We start from the raw sequence: 14,859 nt of genomic DNA, 5'->3' as shown, positions 1-14,859 counted from the left end.
CTCACGTGTAGACCTATGAGCGTTTTCGTGCTAAATTTGACGGCGCTAGAATTTTGGCATAGATCTATGGTTTGGACCCTCAACATGAAGCCGTAGATCTACGGGATGGACCCTGAAAGGGTTAAGTAGCAAGAGTATATCAGCTGATCATGTACCAACAGGAAGTTTTGAGTTTGCAGAAAATATTTCTGGGAATGGTTACATTCCCCAAGGCTTGTATGAGCATGCTAGATCATATTGAGTGGAGGCAAGTGGTTTTTATGGCTTCACATACTGTTGAAGTATGAACAAGGTAACATTTATGAAGAGATTCAGGGTAACCTGTTAGCTGTACATGAGTCCTGGAAGTGGGAAGTACAGTGCCTGCACTCTGTAGGAGGAGTGTGGAGGGCCATCTGAACTGTGATGTCAGCATGCTTTTGGGAAAACAGAGACTGAAAGAATGATGGTGAATGTGTTACCTTTTTTGGGGCCACCATTCCTCTGTGGGAGACAACCTGTGTGTTAAGAATGTATTTTAAGTCTAGGGAAAAACTCTTATGGGTTGATATGAAGAGATTAGAGGTACATTGTTGAAGGGTTCTTTTATCACTACTCAAATAAATTATGCTCCTCCTATCCTTGAATCAGACCTGAGTACTTTCTATTTCAATAGGTGCTGTGTGACCCCTATGGGTTTAGTGTTCCCCTGTATAATAATCTTGTATTACTGATGGTAATATGTTGATTATTTTATACTACAATTATATTCAGTGACATTAGTAAATCTGAGGGTCATACAACACCTGGGGAATAGGAGGTAATAATGTTTGATCCAAGAAATGGGAGTATAGCTTCAGTTCCTTGGATCAAGAGTATTTTTATCAACATTAAGGTGCCTCCTTTAATGGTAATTGCTTTATGGAGATGATGGAATGTTATAAACTTTATAAACTCCTAAGTAATATGCTTATGTCATCATGTTTTAACCAGAATCTTATTACAGTAGTTATATGTGGAAAATGACACTTATGTACAGTTTAGGACACTTATTTGAAGAAATGTTTTGTTGCCCTGAGTGGCAAAATGTTTCCTTTAAAAAATGTTCAGAGCTGTACATAAATGACTTTTTCCACACCTTGTTGGTATCACCAGACCATTTTTCACAATAGTTACATATTTTCACAATACCGGAGTATAATGGTACCAAGACTTGTATGATATGTGAGGGATGGGGTTTGAATGCTGCAGTGTGGAGGAGGCTGGAGACAGTGGAGATGTCTTGTGTGAATGCTGTGGTGTGGAGGTGGCTGGAGACAGTGGAGATGTCTTGTGTGATTGCTGCAGTGTGGAGGTGGCTGGAGACAGTGGAGATGTCTTGTGTGATTGCTGCAGTGTGGAGGTGGGTGGAGACAGTGGAGATGTCTTGTGTGATTGCTGCAGTGTGGAGGTGGGTGGAGACAGTGGAGATGTCTTGTGTGATTGCTGCAGTGTGGAGGTGGGTGGAGACAGTGGAGATGTCTTGTGTGATTGCTGCAGTGTGGAGGTGGGTGGAGACAGTGGAGATGTCTTGTGTGATTGCTGCAGTGTGGAGGTGGGTGGAGACAGTGGAGATGTCTTGTGTGATTGCTGCAGTGTGGAGGTGGGTGGAGACAGTGGAGATGTCTTGTGTGATTGCTGCAGTGTGGAGGTGGGTGGAGACAGTGGAGATGTCTTGTGTGATTGCTGCAGTGTGGAGGTGGGTGGAGACAGTGGAGATGTCTTGTGTGATTGCTGCAGTGTGGAGGTGGGTGGAGACAGTGGAGATGTCTTGTGTGATTGCTGCAGTGTGGAGGTGGGTGGAGACAGTGGAGATGTCTTGTGTGATTGCTGCAGTGTGGAGGTGGGTGGAGACAGTGGAGATGTCTTGTGTGATTGCTGCAGTGTGGAGGTGGGTGGAGACAGTGGAGATGTCTTGTGTGATTGCTGCAGTGTGGAGGTGGGTGGAGACAGTGGAGATGTCTTGTGTGATTGCTGCAGTGTGGAGGTGGGTGGAGACAGTGGAGATGTCTTGTGTGATTGCTGCAGTGTGGAGGTGGGTGGAGACAGTGGAGATGTCTTGTGTGATTGCTGCAGTGTGGAGGTGGGTGGAGACAGTGGATGTCTTGTGTGATTGCTGCAGTGTGGAGGTGGCTGGAGACAGTGGAGATGTCTTGTGTGAATGCTGCAGTGTGGAGGTGGGTGGAGACAGTGGAGATGTCTTGTGTGATTGCTGCAGTGTGGAGGTGGGTGGAGACAGTGGAGATGTCTTGTGTGATTGCTGCAGTGTGGAGGTGGCTGGAGACAGTGGAGATGTCTTGTGTGATTGCTGCAGTGTGGAGGTGGCTGGAGACAGTGGAGATGTCTTGTGTGATTGCTGCAGTGTGGAGGTGGCTGGAGACAGTGGAGATGTCTTGTGTGAATGCTGCAGTGAGGAGGTGGGTGGAGACAGTGGAGATGTCTTGTGTGATTGCTGCAGTGTGGAGGTGGCTGGAGACAGTGGAGATGTCTTGTGTGAATGCTGCAGTGTGGAGGTGGGTGGAGACAGTGGAGATGTCTTGTGTGATTGCTGCAGTGTGGAGGTGGGTGGAGACAGTGGAGATGTCTTGTGTGATTGCTGCAGTGTGGAGGTGGGTGGAGACAGTGGAGACGTCTTGTGTGATTGCTGCAGTGTGGAGGTGACTGGAGACAGTGGAGATGTCTTGTGTGATTGCTGCAGTGTGGAGATGGGTGGAGACAGTGGAGATGTCTTGTGTGATTGCTGCAGTGAGGAGGTGACTGGAGACAGTGGAGATGTCTTGTGTGATTGCTGCAGTGTGGAGGTGACTGGAGACAGTGGAGATGTCTTGTGTGAATGCTGCAGTGAGGAGGTGGCTGGAGACAGTGGAGATGTCTTGTGTGATTGCTGCAGTGTGGAGGTGACTGGAGACAGTGGAGATGTCTTGTGTGATTGCTGCAGTGTGGAGGTGGGTGGAGACAGTGGAGATGTCTTGTGTGATTGCTGCAGTGTGGAGGTGACTGGAGACAGTGGAGATGTCTTGTGTGATTGCTGCAGTGTGGAGGTGACTGGAGACAGTGGAGATGTCTTGTGTGATTGATGCAGTGAGGAGGTGGGTGGAGACAGTGGAGATGTCTTGTGTGATTGCTGCAGTGAGGAGGTGGGTGGAGACAGTGGAGATGTCTTGTGTGATTGCTGCAGTGTGGAGGTGGCTGGAGACATTGGAGATGTCATGTGTGAATGAGATGTATAGTGTGGGGTCACAGACCACCTCAACTCCTCAGAGGGCTGAGGAGTTGAGGTAGTTTGGGCATTTAGAGAGGATGGAGAGAGAGAGAAGGGGAGTGCCTGCACTCTGAGGAGGAGCAAGGATTTTACAGTTTGAGGGTAATCTGATTGTGATATCACCACATTTCTGAAAAGGCAGCAGTTGAATGAATAATGATGAATATGTTTTCTTCTTTAAGTCACCCTACCTTAGCAAGAGATGGCTATTGAGATAAAAAATAATTAGCATTTTTTATAACACAATCTCCCAATTAATATGCTTATGTAATTTGTTATCACTGCAGCATCTTCTAGTTAATATGCTTATATAAACACATTGCAGCATCTTTGAATTAACATGCTCACATGATCTTATTATCACTGCAGCATCTGCGGACACTAAAAGTTCCAGGCAAGCAAATAACTGCTTGTTCCTGGGAGGGTGGATCACTTCGCATTGCCTTGGCTGTTGACTCCTTCATCTACTTTGCAAATATCCGTCCAGACTACCGATGGTGCTTTTTTGCAAATACAGTTGTGTATACATATACCAAACCTGAGCGTTCAGAGGCATGTGTCACATTTTGGGATACTCGCAATAATGAGGTGAGTGGATGACTGTCTTTGACTATCTTACCTGTGTAGTTTTTCATTGAGTAACTGAATGGTCCAGATGTAACTTTTTTTTTTTTTTTTTTTTTTTTTTTTTTAAAAAACTGACCATTTCCCACCAAGGTAGGGTAACCCCAAAAAAGAAAAAGCATTTTCACCATCACTTGCTCCATCCTCATCTTACCAGAGGGGCACTGATACTACAGTGCATAACTGCAAATATCCCCATTGAATAATTGAATGGTCCAGAACTAACTTTTTTTTTTTTTAACTCTGCTTCCCATTGAGGTAGGGTGACCCAAAAAAACAAAAACAAACACTTTCACTGTCACTCACTCCATCTCTGTCTTACCAGAGAGGCACTGATACTTACAGTTCAAAACTGTAAATGTCCCCACCCCTTTTAACACTCTGGCTATCTCCCACCTAGGTGGATCAAGTCATAATGTATTCCTAGTTTGGTTCATCAAGACACAGAAACACTAAGCCAATGATATCATCAAGAATATTTAATTCCTGAGAAAACAGCTGCAGCACTTTGTTTTGCTGATCTGTCTCGACTAATGTTTCAGTTTAGTTTGGCTTATTTGAAGCTATTTTCCTGTCACTTCACATTTTATTATGGAATTTTCAGTGGTATGACCATTACTTGTTAATGGACATGATATTGGACTGTCAGCTTGAGGACACTTAACCCTTTCAGGGTCTGTGCTGTAGATCTGTGGCTTTATGTTGAGGGTCCAAACTGTAGATCTACGCCATGAGCTCAGCTCACTCTGATAAGCTGTGAGCGGTAAGTTTGGGCCTACATATGAGAGAATACATCTGTGTGGTATGTGTGCACCACATAAAACAAATCCTGCAGCACACAGTGCATAATGAGAGAAAAAACTGAGACCGTAATTTTTGATTAAAACAGTGACTGCAGTGTTTTTTCGTATGTTGTTTATGGGTGTATTTGCGATTTCTTGGTCACATTTGATAGAATGGAAGATATATTACAGAAATAGAGATGATTTTGATTGGTTTTAGTACTGGAAATGGCTTGAAACTGAGCTCAAAGTAGCAGAAATGTTAAATTTTTGCCGATGTTCAAGAGTAAACAAATGACCTCACATCTAATACACGCCAGCTGGTGGGTCTAATATATGTTCATAAATGTGGTGATATTATTTATACAATTATTACAATATTTCATAACAGTAAATCTTCTATTTTTTGGTTTGAATAAAAATTCATTATGTGAATAAAAAATCAAAATGGAATTCATTTGTAAAACCTGAAAACATAACTAATGAACAGAGGAAATGTTAGTTTAGTCCCAGGAATACTTGCATTGTTTATTCTCGACCCTATTTTGAAATTGGAATATTTTGAACTTTGCATTAAACTGGCCAAATTACCAATTTCCGATCACTTTCTTTTGTAGTTGAAACAGTTGACTTGGCGATTTCTTGTGCTCAGTTGATAGAATAAAAGTAATACTAGCAAAATAGCTAAGAATTTGGTCGACTGGAATAGTGTAATTGGCCTAAAATGGGAGTCAGAGTTGACAGAATCGCCAATGCGTAAATATCGCTGACACATCAAAATTCGTGAGAGCATAATTTCGTCAATTTTCCATCAAATTTCATACTTTTTGTTTTATTACCTTCAGAAAAAGATTCTCAACCATTTCATAAGAAAAAATAAAATTATTTTTTTTTAAATTCTTGAACCCTGGTGCACACTTTGAAATTTGGCCTCTGGATCCTGAAAGGGTTAACAACTCCTGGGAATCAATTTTCTTTATTGAATTGGAAAATTATAATTAACATGTTGCCCTTAACTTGTTTAAAGGAGAATGCCAAAAATGTATTTACATTTACTAATATTGGTTGTCATGTTTTGATGGAACATGAAAAACCACTTTAAAAAAAAAAACAAAAAACACTTATACCCCTCAAACAATCTTCTGGTTTTATGGTAGTTTCAGAATACTTGCTTCTGAATTGTATTGAATATAATATGAAGTATTTATCTTATTTTCTAAATCTAATTTTGTTTCCTTGATGTATGTATACCTGCATATCTGGAAGAGTATGAGCATGTATGTCAGTTTATTCTCTCTTGGTTTAAGGCACGTTAACATTCAGTAAATAATAGTACAGTAGTTCTGCTGATCATAGTAATAATGAAGATGTGTAACTCATTAGTTAAATGTAGGTACAGTGGAACCTCAGTTTTTGTTTGCCTTGGTTTTTATCGAATTCGGTTTTCGGTGACTTTTTTCGTCAAAATTTTGTCTCAGTTTTCCTTCATCACCTCGGTTTTTGTCCGCCATACTGAATGTGCCCACCTGAACGCATCCACACAAAGCATCCCATGCATGTGTTCTGAGTCAGTCTGGCTTTGTTTTTCGTCGAGTGAACATTACCCTGCTAGTTCATACGGAACGTTTCATGATAATCTATTATTTTTTGTGCTTGTTTATTGAGTGTGACTGCTAAATAAGCATCCATGTTGTGGAATCTTTTATGGCTTTAGGGAAGTCCATGGGGTTGGATGTGAGTGGCCAGGATGTGGAAGAGTTGGTGGACAACCTTAGGGAAGAGCTAACCACTGAAGAGCTGCAACACCTTCAGCTAGAACAGCAATAGATCATAGCTGGGGAAATTGCTTCAGAGGAGGAGGAAGAGAGAGGGGAGAATGTGCCTTCTTCAGTAATTAAGGACATTTGTGCAAAGTGGAGTGAGTTACAGAGTTTTGTGGAGAAATATCATTCTAACAAAGCTGTTACAAGCCGTGTCTGCAACATGTTCAATGACAATGCCTTATCCCATTTTAGGCAAATCTTAAAGAAATGCTAGAAACAGACCTCTCTGTACAAATTTTTGTGCAACAGGGGTCCAGTGACTCAAACTGGTCCTAGTGACAGTAAAAGAAAAAGAAGGGAAGTAACCCCGGATAGGGACTTGGTACCTAAAATCTTTATGGAAAGGGATTCCTCTTCTAAACAATAGTGTAACTTCTCCATCCTCTCCCCTCCTCCTGTCTTCCATACACTAACAAGAGTCTTCAGTAAAGGTAAGTGTAATGTTATTATTGTTTTATACTTGATGTCTCATTGTTTTCTGTATGTAAATCTATAATGTAAAAAAAAAACTTTTTGGTAATGCTTTTCGGTGTCTGGAATGGATTTATTTATTTATTTATTTATTTATTTATTAACAATTTGAGCACACATACAGAGGTACAAAAAAATACAGATAAGAGCAGCATGCCAAAGCCACTTATACTATGCATAGCATTACGGGCTGGCTTAAAATTAACTTAAGATTAACTAAGCAATGATGAAATCAGTGATAAAACATTAATGTAAACAGATTACTATAAAGCACAAGTGAGTATTACAAAGACAGGTCATATGGTTGCATGCATTGTTGTACATTCAGTAGAATGGAGTATTCTGTTAGGTAGTGTATTTAAAAAATAATAAAGTTAGATTGGGTTTTAGGTTTAACATTTATGTGATATAATTGTGAGAAACATTTAAGATATACAATTTATAAGGTTCAGTTATTCAGTATTTATTTGGTTTTGGGTGAGTAAGTGATCTTTGAGAAGAGACTTGAATTTATAAACAGGTAGTGTTTCTTTTATATTTACAGGTAATGAATTCCAGATTTTAGGGCCTTTTATGTGCATTGAGTTTTTGCATAGTGTGAGATGGACACGAGGAACATCAAAGAGTGATCTGTGCCTTGTGTTATGGTCATGTGTTCTGTTGAGGTTGGCAAGGAGATGTTTGAGGGGAGGGTTAATATCAGAGTTAAGTGTTCTATGTATGGATTTACATTATTTCTTATGGGGAAAATGGTTTTGCCATTCATAAATTTCGCCTTTCGTCAGACTCTCTGCAACAGATTAATCATGAAATTCGAGGGTCCACTGTAATTAGCCTCAAATAGGACTCGAAGTGGGCAAAAATCGCCCATTGGTAAATATCATTAAGGCAGCAAAATTCGCTATAGTGTAATTTCATCTGTTTTTCATCAAATTTTGTATTTGTTTGTTTTATTATCTTCAGAAAAAAATGCTCTACCATTTCATAAGAAAAAGTAATAATTTTTTTTAAAAATTCTTTGACCCTGTGGACAAGTCACAGATTAGGGAGGGGTCTGGACCCTCAAAGGGTTAATTAAGATGGTTTGTGGCAGTGATATGAACATCAGCTGACTCCAAGCTTAATCGAACATCATTAGTTTAGTTTGATATCTTTATTATGCACCCCCATACCCATCCTCTGTGTGGTAGTCAAAAGATTACAGAGGTACATAGTGGGTCCAGGGACTGTGCCCCGAAGTTTTGATAGCTGAACAAGTTAGAAAGGTAATGAACTTTTACATGCCTATATCTGGTCACAAGCATAACCAAGTTGCAAAGGTAGTGAACCATTTACATGTTTATATATGGTTACAATCATGAACAAATACAAAATAATGAGCCATTCACACGTCCACGCCTGGTCACAACTGTAATGAGTTCACGTTTTAGATCTAGTGCTATTTTGCACTTAATAAATGATTGTGTTCTCTGGAACCTAACCATTGTATAATAATAGAAATTAATCTGAATTGGGATGTCAGTACAATTATGAAAAGTCAATGAATGAACGATGGTGAATGTGTTTTCTTTGGGTCACCCTGCCTTAGCGAGAGGTGGCTATTGAGGTAAAAAGAATAAAATGTTTAATAATACTGTACATTGTGTAGTGTTTACCCGAGTGTTGATTGTGTCTTTCTCACAGAAAGAGAGATCTCTTGCTTTTCTTAGGCTTTGTCAGAAGTCCCACCATCTGAAATATGAGTCACTTATTAACGTGTAATTAATTGGCTCTGAAAGACCAGTGTCATAAGTACTTAACATCATAACTCAAAATATTATAAGTCAGGGTTCTGCTGTCTTATATTTGGTGAAACACTGTGAGGAGTGTGTTGAGTTATTCCTATTACTAATTGTGTCTACTATATATACAGAAAAATAAACTCAGATATAAACCATCTGCTTAAACTTCTCCTTGATAGCTACAACAGAATGCACAGTCACAATATAAAACACAAGGCATTCTTCGACATCCCTCATGTCGGTCTCACACTATGCAAAAATGCAATGCACATAAAGGGCCCAAAGATCTGGAATTTACTACTTGAACCAATTAAGGATCCCATGACTACACATAAATTTAGGTCTATGCTTAAAAATCATTTCATCTCTCAATGCTAACCATACCAACCAAAGCAACTTCTAATCAGTTTGGAGCAACTCTCCCAAATATTATATTATAAGACCTCTAGTCCTAGGTAGTAGGTTGGTAGACAGCAACCACACAGGGAGGTACTACCGTCCTGCCAAATGAGTGTAAACTCACTTGGCAGGACGGTAGTACCTCCCTGGGTGGTTGCTGTCTACCAACCTACTACCTAGGACTAGAGGTCTTATAATATAATATTTGGGAGAGTTGCTCCAAACTGATTAGAAGTTGCTTTGGTTGGTATGGTTAGCATTGAGAGATGAAATGATTTTTAAACATAGCCCTAAATTTATATGTAATTGTTTTACATGATGGTAGGATTGCTGGTGTCCTTTTTTCTGTCTCATAAACATGCAAGGTTTCAGGTACGTCTTGCTACTTCTACTTACACTTAGGACACACTACACATGCATGTACAAGCATATATATACCCCTCTGGGTTTTCTTCTATTTTCTTTCTAGTTCTTATTCTTGTTTATTTCCTCTTTTCTCCATGGGGAAGTGGAACAGAATTCTTCCTCCGTAAGCTGTGCGTGTCGTAAGAGGCGACTAAAATGCCGGGAGCAAGGGGCTAGTAACCCCTTCTCCTGTATATATTACTAAATTTAAAAGGAGAAACTTTCGTTTTTCCTTCTGGGCCACCCCGCCTCGGTGGGATACGGCTGGTACGTTGAAAAAAAAAATGACCTCTAGTCTTTTAAAACATCTGCCAATCCATAAAATATTACTGTTTGAACCATTAATTGTAATATTGTTTTTATTATGTGCAACTTCAAGATTATTATTCTTATAAACCTCAACCTTGACTACCTCACATAAATATTAAGATAAAAGAAAGATTTATTACAAAGTTAACCATTTTTATCTTGTCCAGACTTAAGTAGTTATTATGTACTAGGATCAGTTTGCCCAAAATGCTCCAGTATGATAGTGACTTTCTTTGTACTTAACAAATCAAAATTGCAATTACACCTTGTAACCTTTGCAAAGAAATAAAATCTTTAATCCTCAATCTTTTTTTTAATCTTAATCTAAACATACATATCTTCTGTTTAGGGGCTGCTTGTTATCATTTGTTCCTCTTGTTCTTGTTAAAATTGATAAATAAATAGATTTATAAATATCTCATTATATGATAGAGTGAATGATGGCAAAAGTGTTTCTTTTTTGGATTACCCTATCTCAGTGGAAGATGGCCAGTGTGATTAAAAAAAAAAAAAATAGCCTAAGTCTGGTGTCCTCTGTTAATGAACTAAGTCATAGTTTCCATCCATACTTATTACTGCACCTATTACATACATAGAACACTTAACTCTGATATTAACCCTCCCCTCAAACATCTCCTTGCCAACCTCAACAGAACACATGACCATAACACAAGGCACAGATCACTCTTTGATGTTCCTCGTGTCCATCTCACGCTATGCAAAAACTCAATGCACATAAAAGGCCCTAAAATCTGGAATTCATTACCTGTAAATATAAAAGAAACACTACCTGTTTATAAATTCAAGTCTCTTCTCAAAGATCACTTACTCACTCAAAACCAAATAAATACTGAATAACTGAACCTTATAAATTGTATATCCTATATGTTACTCACAATTATATCACACAAATGTTAAACCTAGGACCCAATCTAACTTTGTTATTTTTTTTAAATACACTACCTAACAGAATACTCCATTTAACTGAATGTACAGCAATGCAAGCAACCATATGACCTGTCTTTGTAATACTCATTTGTGCTTTATAGTTATCTGTTTACAATAATGTTTTATCACTGATTTCATCATTGCTTAGTTAATCTTAAGTTAATTTTAAGCCAGCCCGTAATGCTATGCATATAAGTGGCTTTGGCATGCTGCTCTTACCTGTATTTTTTGTACCTCTGTATGTGTGCTAAAAATTACTAAAATAATGTTTTGGCAGTTTTGGGAACAGAGGTAAAAATCCAAGGAAGCTTAGTTTAAAAAAATAAAATGTTATTATTTTGAACTTAAAATGTTGTGTGTAGTTCTGGTATGACGTATGGCATTAGAGAATATTAAAATTATTAGTTTCTGCCTTTTATCTCATTATAAAGACATAGAGCTCTGTATCTCTATTCTTGATAATTATGAATAAGTGATGGTTTAGTGTTATTTTATTAATTCCTTTATAAACATTTTCTCCTGCTCAGCATTTCATTAAACATATAAAGTACCTGATGGGAATGACATCATATGGAGAACACTGTGTCCTGGCTGTACGCACAGATGATGGATCCGGACAATTTGGCCTCATCATCTGCAATGCTATTGGAACACCTGTTGACAGTAAGTAGTGCATGTTAGGTGCTGTAGCTAGTAAGATCAGATTAAGATAAGATTTATTGGTATTTTTAACCTGGAGGGTTAGCCATCCAGGATAGCTCAAGAAAGTCAGTGTGTCATCAAGGACTGTCTGTCTTAGTTCCATCGGGGTCCTTCAGTCTTGTCCCTCAGGATGTGACCCACACCAGTCAACTAACACTTCAACAGCATATCAAGTCATAAAAACCACTTGCCTCCACTCATATCTAACATGCTCACACACACACACACACACACATCTGTTGGATGTCCAATCCCCTTGCATACGAAACCTCCTTTACTCCCTTCCTTCAGCCTTAACTAGAATGATCTCTTCTCCTCCTGCCCTCCACAGATTTATACACTCTTCAGATCATCTTATTTTGCTTTATCTTCTTGTAATGTCTAAACCACCTCCTCCTAATCTCCAAACTATGTGTTCTCTGCATAATATTCACACCACACATTGCCCTCAGACACCACGTCTCCTCTGCCTGCAGCATTCACCACCCATGCATTTCATCCATATAAGAGTGTTGGTACCACTGATACATTTCCCCTTTTGCCTCCATAGATAATGTTCTTGTTTCCACAGATGCCTCAGTGCACCACCCACCTTTTTTCCTCATCAGTTCTATGGTTCACTTCATCTTTCATAGACCTGGCTGCTTACACATCCATTCCCAAATATCTGAACACATTCAGTCTGATATCCGAAAAAAAAATGTCCACCAGTAGCTTTCTGGATGAACATTATTCTTACAAGGTATAGCATGGTGGAATTCTGGATAAAAATTCCTGTGAGTACATACTAAATCCTAATTTTGTTTTTTCTCTGCAGGTAAATATATAGATATAGAGCCTCATTACCTGGCCATGACAAGCAACTATGTGTTTGCAGTCTCTAAGGAGAACTTCTACCTATGGCACTTCAAGACACCAAAGGCTCATAGTTCTCTTGAATTAGCAAGTAAATTGGCAGTGTTTCTTTGTGTAACTGATACTGGCTTCACATGTTCTCTCTAATTATAATCTTGAGTCACTATGCTTAATTTTACAGCCTTGGTTATAATTATATTCATATATTTACAGTCAGCTCTCTTATAAACCTCCTCTATATAATGCAGTTTTTTATAAATACAGTTAAATAAGTACATACATCCAAAATTGAATAGTACATGGTAAAGCTTTCATAGTACATGCTATTCAATTTTTATGTACTTTAAAATTGCATCTGTGGTAAATCACGCTATGTAGAGTGGCTTATAAGAGAGCTGATTGGTTGAATATGACAGTGATAAATTATGGGGTAAACACGTACTGTATGCCTTGCATATTTTTAGTTATTAAAGTCACTTTGAAGAAAGTAATAACAAAGTGGGCAAGTAAGTGGGAAGTTGTTGGGGGTGTCACCATACAGTAACTAACAACAAGGATACTTTGTCACATCAATTGAGAAAATATTAAATGTACCCTTGCCACAGAATTCTGTACAAGTTTTTACCAAATCAACCAATTTTTACTAAGGTAAGGTGTAACAAACAAGATTATGCATTCACCATTATTCAGACAACAGCTGTTTTGCCAGAAATGAGCAGACATCACAGTTAACAGTTTGTATTTAAATTCAATACCTGTATTATTCTGATAAGGCTTAGTCATAATTTATTGTAATACAATATTCTAGGTATTGTAAAAGCTGACCGGCAAGAGCGACTCTACCACATTGATGATACGCCAACGGGAGTTTCTGATGTTTTCAGAGAGGGAGAAAAATTATATGAGGTATGTGTATGTTTCTCCATGGGTAAGTGGAGAAGAATTCTTCCTCCGTAAGCCACGCGTGTTGTAAGAGGCGACTAAAATGCCGGGAGCAAGGGGCTAGTAACCTCTTCTCCTGTGTACATTGCCAAGTGTTGTCTCCCACCCTGCCTCGGTGGGAGACAGCCAATATGTTAACAAAAAAAAATGTTTGTTTCTGAAATAATGTTTAATCTTGAGTGTCTTGGGTTTGCATGATCAGTAACTGTACATGATGAACTCATACAGTGTGTAAAGAACACACAAGGTGGCTTATATACTGCACTCAGCCACTGGTTGGCCAAAGTTTTTCCAGAATGAAGATTCCCAAATGTTGCAATAGTGTCTCTTTCCTCAACTTGTTAGTTTTCTTACCCATTTATATCACATAAATACTGATGTTGACTGTGCACTTCTCTGTGATAGTGCACTGATGTTGACTGTGCCCTTCTCTGTGATAGTTCACCAATTTTGACTGTGCACTTCTCTGTGATAGTGCACTGATGTTGACTGTGCACTTCTCTGTGATAGTGCACCAATGTTGACTGTCCCTGTCTCTGTGATAGTGCACTGATGCTGACTGTGCACTTCTCTGTGATAGTGCACCGATGTTGACTGTCCCCGTCTCTGTGATAGTGCACTGATGTTGACTGTGCACTTTTCTGTGATAGTGCACTGATGTTGACTGTGCACTTCTCTGTGATAGTGCACCAGTGTTGACTGTGCACTTTTCTGTGATAGTGCACCAATATTGACTGTGCACTCTTCTGTGATAAGGCCCAGATTGTTGACTGTGCACTTCTCTGTAATAGGGCTTTGATTGTTGACTGTGCACTTCTCTGTTATAGGGCCCTGATGTTGACTGCACTTCTCTGTGATAGGACCCTGATGTTGACTATGCACTTCTCTGTGATAGGACCCTGATGTTGACTATGCACTTCTCTGTGATAGGACCCTGATGTTGACTATGCACTTCTCTGTGATAGGGCCCTGATGTTGACTGCACTTCTCTGTAATAGGGCCCAGATGTTGACTGCACTTCTCTGTGATAGGGCCCTGATGTTGACTGTGCACTTCTCTGTGATAGGGCCCTGATGTTGACTATGCACTTCTCTGTAATAGGGCCCAGATGTTGACTGCACTTCTCTGTGATAGGGCCCTGATGTTGACTGTGCACTTCTCTGTGATAGGGCCCTGATGTTGACTGCACTTCTCTGTAATAGGGCCCTGATGTTGACTGCACTTCTCTGTGATAGGACCCTGATGTTGACTGCACTTCTCTGTGATAGGACCCTGATGTTGACTGCACTTCTCTGTGATAGGACCCTGGGGGAGACCACTTGGAATGTGCTCCACCTAGTCTGTACCTAGATTTAAAGATTTAATGATTTAAAGATTTATCTATTTATTTGCAATGTTTACAGTGTGTGTGATTACAATTTTGATTTGTTAAGTACAAAGAAAGCCACTATCATGACTGAGCATTTCGGGCAGACTAAACTTATTCAAACAGACTACTTAATACTAGCTCCATATAGCTTCCAGTCATTAGCTCTCTC

At 39.3% G+C, this 14,859-nt stretch overlaps 1 protein-coding gene across 3 annotated transcripts in view; it reads left to right on the top strand.

Moving 5' to 3' along the window:
• Nucleotides 1-14,859, top strand: part of Oseg4 (intraflagellar transport protein Oseg4) — a 196,924-nt gene that overhangs the window by 67,430 nt on the left and 114,635 nt on the right. For all 3 annotated transcript variants that reach the window (XR_008409185.2, XR_008409184.2, XM_053797432.2), the window contains exons 8-11: nt 3,650-3,868; nt 11,350-11,485; nt 12,342-12,470; nt 13,188-13,285. Coding sequence is in view for 1 of the 3 variants with exons in the window: in XM_053797432.2 (XP_053653407.1) it covers nt 3,650-3,868; nt 11,350-11,485; nt 12,342-12,470; nt 13,188-13,285 (582 nt within the window). In the remaining 2 variants the exon portion in view is untranslated. The remainder of the gene's footprint in view (nt 1-3,649; nt 3,869-11,349; nt 11,486-12,341; nt 12,471-13,187; nt 13,286-14,859) is intronic.

The sequence above is a fragment of the Cherax quadricarinatus genome, chromosome 86, assembly GCF_038502225.1.
Source record: "Cherax quadricarinatus isolate ZL_2023a chromosome 86, ASM3850222v1, whole genome shotgun sequence".
NCBI classification, from domain to species: Eukaryota; Metazoa; Arthropoda; class Malacostraca; order Decapoda; family Parastacidae; genus Cherax; species Cherax quadricarinatus.
Note: the sequence above shows the minus strand (reverse complement) of the source record. Positions and strands in the feature narration are given on the sequence as shown.